The sequence below is a fragment of the Hyla sarda genome, unplaced genomic scaffold (genome assembly GCF_029499605.1).
Source record: "Hyla sarda isolate aHylSar1 unplaced genomic scaffold, aHylSar1.hap1 scaffold_3205, whole genome shotgun sequence".
In the NCBI taxonomy this organism is placed as follows: Eukaryota; Metazoa; Chordata; class Amphibia; order Anura; family Hylidae; genus Hyla; species Hyla sarda.
Genome location: NW_026609940.1, coordinates 5,411 through 12,825, shown reverse-complemented (window position 1 = coordinate 12,825; position 7,415 = coordinate 5,411). Strand labels below are relative to the sequence as shown.

General features: G+C 48.7%; 1 protein-coding gene across 1 annotated transcript; it reads right to left on the bottom strand.

The window, feature by feature from the left end:
- Window positions 1–865: 865 nt before the first annotated feature.
- On the bottom strand, window positions 866–6,836 carry LOC130329636 (protein HGH1 homolog; the record flags this gene model as incomplete). Its single annotated transcript, XM_056553513.1, has 2 exons — window positions 6,297–6,836; window positions 866–966 (listed from the first exon to the last, which is right to left on the bottom strand). Coding segments are annotated over exons 1-2 (634 nt in total), but the record flags the coding sequence as incomplete, so codon positions are not given.
- Window positions 6,837–7,415: the final 579 nt, after the last annotated feature.

Sequence of the window (7,415 nt, the reverse complement as noted above, 5' to 3'; positions counted from 1 at the left end):
GTCCTGTCTATTATTATTATTATACAGGAGGAGTAGACTGTAGTGTCCTGTCTATTATTATTATTATACAGGAGGAGTAGACTGTAGTGTCCTGTCTATTATTATTATTATACAGGAGGAGTAGGCTGTAGTGTCCTGTCTATTATTATTATTATTATTATACAGGAGGAGTAGACTGTAGTGTCCTGTCTATTATTATTATTATTATTATACAGGAGGAGTAGACTGTAGTGTCCTGTCTATTATTATTATTATACAGGAGGAGTAGACTGTAGTGTCCTGTCTATTATTATTATTATTATTATTATTATACAGGAGGAGTAGACTGTGGTGTCCTGTCTATTATTATTATTATTATTATACAGGAGGAGTAGACTGTAGTGTCCTGTCTATTATTATTATTATTATTATTATTATACAGGAGGAGTAGACTGTAGTGTCCTGTCTATTATTATTATACAGGAGGAGTAGACTGTAGTGTCCTGTCTATTATTATTATTATTATTATACAGGAGGAGTAGACTGTAGTGTCCTGTCTATTATTATTATTATTATTATACAGGAGGAGTAGACTGTAGTGTCCTGTCTATTATTATTATACAGGAGGAGTAGACTGTAGTGTCCTGTCTATTATTATTATTATTATTATTATTATACAGGAGGAGTAGACTGTAGTGTCCTGTCTATTATTATTATTATTATTATACAGGAGGAGTAGACTGTAGTGTCCTGTCTATTATTATTATTATACAGGAGGAGTAGACTGTAGTGTCCAGTCTATTATTATCACACACTGTGTATACCAGGACGCCCCCTCCGTCTATATAAGTGACAGGAATCACGGCCCCCGATCTTTATAACTCACCATGATTAAAGCAGCAGTTCCTCAGGGTCCCGATGACCCCCCCTCTACGTATGACTGATCCCGGGAGGTGAGTGTACGGGAGGAGACGCTGCAACACACACCTGGGGGACAAACAATGTGTATATAGATATGGAGAGGGCACTACATGTATATTAGGTAGGGTGTATACGAGGGGGGTACACACACGGGAGCTCCTATCATTATGGGGGTACACACAGTGGTCCTATGATTCTGAGGGTACACACAGGGGTCCTATCATTATGGAGGTACACACGGGAGCTCCTATCATTATGGAGGTACACACAGGGGTCCTATCATTATGGGGGTACACACAGGGGTCCTATCATTATGGGGGTACACACAGGGGTCCTATCATTATGGAGGTACACACGGGAGCTCCTATCATTATGGAGGTACACACAGGGGTCCTATCATTATGGGGGTACACACAGGGGTCCTATCATTATGGAGGTACACACGGGAGCTCCTATCATTATGGAGGTACACACAGGGGTCCTATCATTATGGGGGTACACACAGGGGTCCTATCATTATGGGGGTACACACAGGGGTCCTATCATTATGGAGGTACACACAGGGGTCCTATCATTATGAGGTACACACAGGGGTCCTATCATTATGGGGGTACACACAGGGGTCCTATCATTATGGGGGTACACACAGGGGTCCTATCATTATGGAGGTACACACAGGGGTCCTATCATTATGGGGGTACACACAGGGGTCCTATCATTATGGGGGTACACACAGGGGTCCTATCATTATGAGGGTACACACAGGGGTCCTATCATTATGAGGGTACACACAGGGGTCCTATCATTATGGGGGTACACACAGGGGTCCTATCATTATGGGGGTACACACAGGGGTCCTATCATTATGGGGGTACACACAGGGGTCCTATCATTATGGGGGTACACACAGGGGTCCTATCATTATGGGGGTACACACAGGGGTCCTATCATTCTGGGGGTACACACAGGGGTCCTATCATTATGAGGGTACACACAGGGGTCCTATCATTATGAGGGTACACACAGGGGTCCTATCATTATGGGGGTACAAACAGGGGTCCTATCATTATGAGGGTACACACAGGGGTCCTATCATTCTGGGGGTACACACAGGGGTCCTATCATTATGAGGTACACACAGGGGTCCTATCATTATGAGGTACACACAGGGGTCCTATCATTATGAGGTACACACAGGGGTCCTATCATTCTGGGGGTACACACAGGGTTCCTATCATTATGAGGTACACACAGGGGTCCTATCATTATGAGGTACACACAGGGGTCCTATCATTATGAGGTACACACAGGGGTCCTATCATTATGGGGGTACACACAGGGGTCCTATCATTCTGGGGGTACACACAGGGGTCCTATCATTATGAGGGTACACACAGGGGTCCTATCATTCTGGGGGTACACACAGGGGTCCTATCATTCTGGGGGTACACACAGGGGTCCTATCATTCTGGGGGTACACACAGGGGTCCTATCATTATGGGGGTACACACAGGGGTCCTATCATTCTGGGGGTACACACAGGGGTCCTATCATTCTTGGGGTACACACAGGGGTCCTATCATTCTGGGGGTACACACAGGGGTCCTATCATTATGAGGTACACACAGGGGTCCTATCATTATAAGGGTACACACAGGGGTCATATCATTGTGGGGGTACACACAGGGGTCCTATCATTATGAGGTACACACAGGGGTCCTATCATTATGGAGGTACACACAGGGGTCCTATCATTCTGGGGGTACACACAGGGGTCCTATCATTATGAGGTACACACAGGGGTCATATCATTATGAGGTACACATAGGGGTCCTATCATTCTGGGGGTACACACAGGGGTCCTATGTGTACCCCCATAATGATAGGACCCCTGTGTGTACCTCATAATGATAGGACCCCTGTGTGTACCCCCAGAATGATAGGACCCCTGTGTGTACCCCCAGAATGATATGACCCCTGTGTGTACCTCATAATGATAGGACCCCTGTGTGTACCCCCAGAATGATAGGACCCCTATGTGTACCTCCATAATGATAGGACCCCTGTGTGTACCCTCATAATGATAGGACCCCTGTGTGTACCCTCATAATGATATGACCCCTGTGTGTACCCCCAGAATGATAGGACCCCTGTGTGGACCCCTGTGTGTACCTCATAGTGATAGGACCCCTGTGTGGACCCTCATAATGATAGGACCCCTGTGTGTACCCCCAGAATGATAGGACCCCTGTGTGTACCCCCAGAATGATAGGACCCCTGTGTGTACCCCCAGAATGATAGGACCCCTATCATTATGAAGTACACACATGGGTCCTATCATTATGAGGGTACACACAGGGGTCATATCATTATGGGGGTACACACAGGGGTCATATCATTATGGAGGTACACACAGGGGTCCTATCATTCTGGGGGTACACACAGGGGTCCTATCATTATGGAGGTACACACAGGGGTCCTATCATTCTGGGGGTACACACAGGGGTCCTATCATTATGGAGGTACACACAGGGGTCCTATCATTATGAGGGTACACACAGGGGTCCTATCATTATGAGGTACACACAGGGGTCCTATCATTCTGGGGGTACACACAGGGGTCCTATTATTCTGGGGGTACACACAGGGGTCCTATCATTATGGAGGTACACACAGGGGTCCTATCATTCTGGGGGTACACACAGGGGTCCTATCATTCTGGGGGTACACACAGGGGTCATATCATTGTGGGGGTACACACAGGGGTCATATCATTATGGAGGTACACACAGGGGTCCTATCATTATGAGGGTACACACAGGGGTCATATCATTGTGGGGGTACACACAGGTGTCCTATCATTATGAGGTACACACAGGGGTCCTATCATTATGGAGGTACACACAGGGGTCCTATCATTCTGGGGGTACACACAGGGGTCCTATCATTGTGGGGGTACACACAGGGGTCATATCATTATGAGGTACACACAGGGGTCCTATCATTATGAGGGTACACACAGGGGTCATATCATTGTGGGGGTACACACAGGTGTCCTATCATTATGAGGTACACACAGGGGTCCTATCATTATGGAGGTACACACAGGGGTCCTATCATTCTGGGGGTACACACAGGGGTCCTATCATTATGAGGTACACACAGGGGTCCTATCATTATGGAGGTACACACAGGGGTCCTATCATTCTGGGGGTACACACAGGGGTCCTATCATTATGAGGTACACACAGGGGTCCTATCATTATGAGGGTACACACAGGGGTCCTATCATTCTGGGGGTACACACAGGGGTCCTATCATTATGGAGGTACACACAGGGGTCCTATCATTATGAGGGTACACACAGGGGTCCTATCATTATGGGGGTACAAACAGGGGTCCTATCATTATGGGGGTACACACAGGGGTCATATCATTATGGGGGTACACACAGGGGTCATATCATTATGGGGGTACACACAGGGGTCCTATCATTATGAGGTACACACAGGGGTCCTATCATTATGGGGGTACACACAGGGGTCCTATCATTATGAGGTACACACAGGGGTCCTATCATTATGGGGGTACACACAGGTGTCCTATCATTATGGAGGTACACACAGGGGTCCTATCATTCTGGGGGTACACACAGGGGTCCTATCATTCTGGGGGTACACACAGGGGTCATATCATTATGGAGGTACACACAGGGGTCCTATCATTATGGGGGTACACACAGGGGTCCTATCATTCTGGGGGTACACACAGGGGTCCTATCATTCTGGGGGTACACACAGGGGTCATATCATTATGAGGTACACACAGGGGTCCTATCATTATGGAGGTACACACAGGGGTCCTATCATTCTGGGGGTACACACAGGGGTCCTATCATTCTGGGGGTACACACAGGGGTCCTATCATTATGAGGTACACACAGGGGTCCTATCATTATGGAGGTACACACAGGGGTCCTATCATTCTGGGGGTACACACAGGGGTCCTATCATTCTGGGGGTACACACAGGGGTCCTATCATTCTGGGGGTACACACAGGGGTCCTATCATTATGAGGTACACACAGGGGTCCTATCATTATGAGGGTACACACAGGGGTCCTATCATTCTGGGGGTACACACAGGGGTCCTATCATTATGGAGGTACACACAGGGGTCCTATCATTATGACGGTACACACAGGGGTCCTATCATTATGAGGTACACACAGGGGTCCTATCATTCTGGGGGTACACACAGGGGTCCTATTATTCTGGGGGTACACACAGGGGTCCTATCATTATGGAGGTACACACAGGGGTCCTATCATTCTGGGGGTACACACAGGGGTCCTATCATTCTGGGGGTACACACAGGGGTCATATCATTGTGGGGGTACACACAGGGGTCATATCATTATGAGGTACACACAGGGGTCCTATCATTATGAGGTACACACAGGGGTCCTATCATTATGGAGGTACACACAGGGGTCCTATCATTCTGGGGGTACACACAGGGGTCCTATCATTATGAGGTACACACAGGGGTCCTATCATTCTGGGGGTACACACAGGGGTCATATCATTCTGGGGGTACACACAGGGGTCATATTGTGGGGGTACACACAGGGGTCATATCATTGTGGGGGTACACACAGGTGTCCTATCATTGTGGGGGTACACACAGGGGTCATATCATTGTGGGGGTACACACAGGGGTCCTATCATTATGGAGGTACACACAGGGGTCCTATCATTATGAGGTACACACAGGGGTCCTATCATTATGAGGGTACACACAGGGGTCCTATCATTATGAGGGTACACACAGGGGTCCTATCATTCTGGGGGTACACACAGGGGTCCTATCATTATGGGGGTACACACAAGGGGTCCTATCATTGTGGGGGTACACACAGGGGTCCTATCATTATGGAGGTACACACAGGGGTCCTATCATTATGAGGGTACACACAAGGGGTCCTATCATTGTGGGGGTACACACAGGGGTCTTATTATGAGGTACACACAGGGGTCCTATCATTATGAGGGTACACACAGGGGTCCTATCATTCTGGGGGTACACACAGGGGTCCTATCATTATGGAGGTACACACAGGGGTCCTATCATTCTGGGGGTACACACAGGGGTCCTATCATTCTGGGGGTACACACAGGGGTCCTATCATTCTGGGGGTACACACAGGGGTCCTATCATTCTGGGGGTACACACAGGGGTCCTATCATTCTGGGGGTACACACAGGGGTCCTATCATTCTGGGGGTACACACAGGGGTCCTATCATTCTGGGGGTACACACAGGGGTCCTATCATTCTGGGGGTACACACAGGGGTCCTATCATTCTGGGGGTACATCAGGGCGCACAGTATCACCTGCTCCGGTCCAGTACATAGTTGCGCCCCTCCGTCAGCTGCGTCAGGTTACACATCAGGGGCCCCAGGTAGTGGAGGGCCGCGGCGGGGTTGTATCGGGGGCTGCAGATCATCTCCAGCAGTTTGTCCAGTCCCGTTGCGTTCAGCGTGGCGATCACGTTGCGGCACGACTCCTCCTCACGGCTCAGGTTACACAACGCGCTGCAGGCGGAGTCGGCGTACACATACTGAGGGTCGGTCAGACGCTCACAGAGCGCGGGCAATAGGGCGGGGATGTCCAGCAGGGCGCGGTGAGTGCAGGGGTCAGAGGTCAGGTTCACCAGGATGTGGTATGAGTCCAGGACCACCACAGAGGAGGGGTCAGAGGTCACATCCAGCACAGCCTGCAGTAACCCCGGCAGCTGACACAGGCTCCGCCTCCCCTCGGGTGTAGCACTCACGCCCAGCACATACTCCAGGGCCTGACTCTTCACATCGGCCCTTGTGCCCGGGGCCAGGAAGGAGAGGAACTCCGAAGAGAGCGCCGGATCCATCAACAGCCGACACTGTGGAGGAAAAGGTCAGAGGTCAGGGAGAAACGGGCGGAGGAGAAGGTGATATGGGGGGGAGGGGGGGCGGTGTCTATAATGATATAATGTGATGGGGGGGCAGTGTATATAATGATATAATGTGATGGGGGGCAGTGTATATAATGATATAATGTGATGGGGGGCAGTGTATATAATGATATAATGTGATGGGGGGGCAGTGTATATAATGATATAATGTGATGGGGGGCAGTGTATATAATGATATAATGTGATGGGGGGCAGTGTATATAATGATATAATGTGATGAGGGGCAGTGTATATAATGATATAATGTGATGGGGGGCAGTGTATATAATGATATAATGTGATGGGGGGGCAGTGTCTATAATGATATAATGTGATGGGGGGCAGTGTATATAATGATATAATGTGATGGGGGGCAGTGTATATAATGATATAATGTGATGGGGCAGTGTATATAATGGTATAATGTGATGGGGTCAGTGTATATAGTGATATAATGTGATGGGGGGGCAGTGTATATAATGATATAATGTGATGGGGGTCAGTGTATATAATGATATAATGT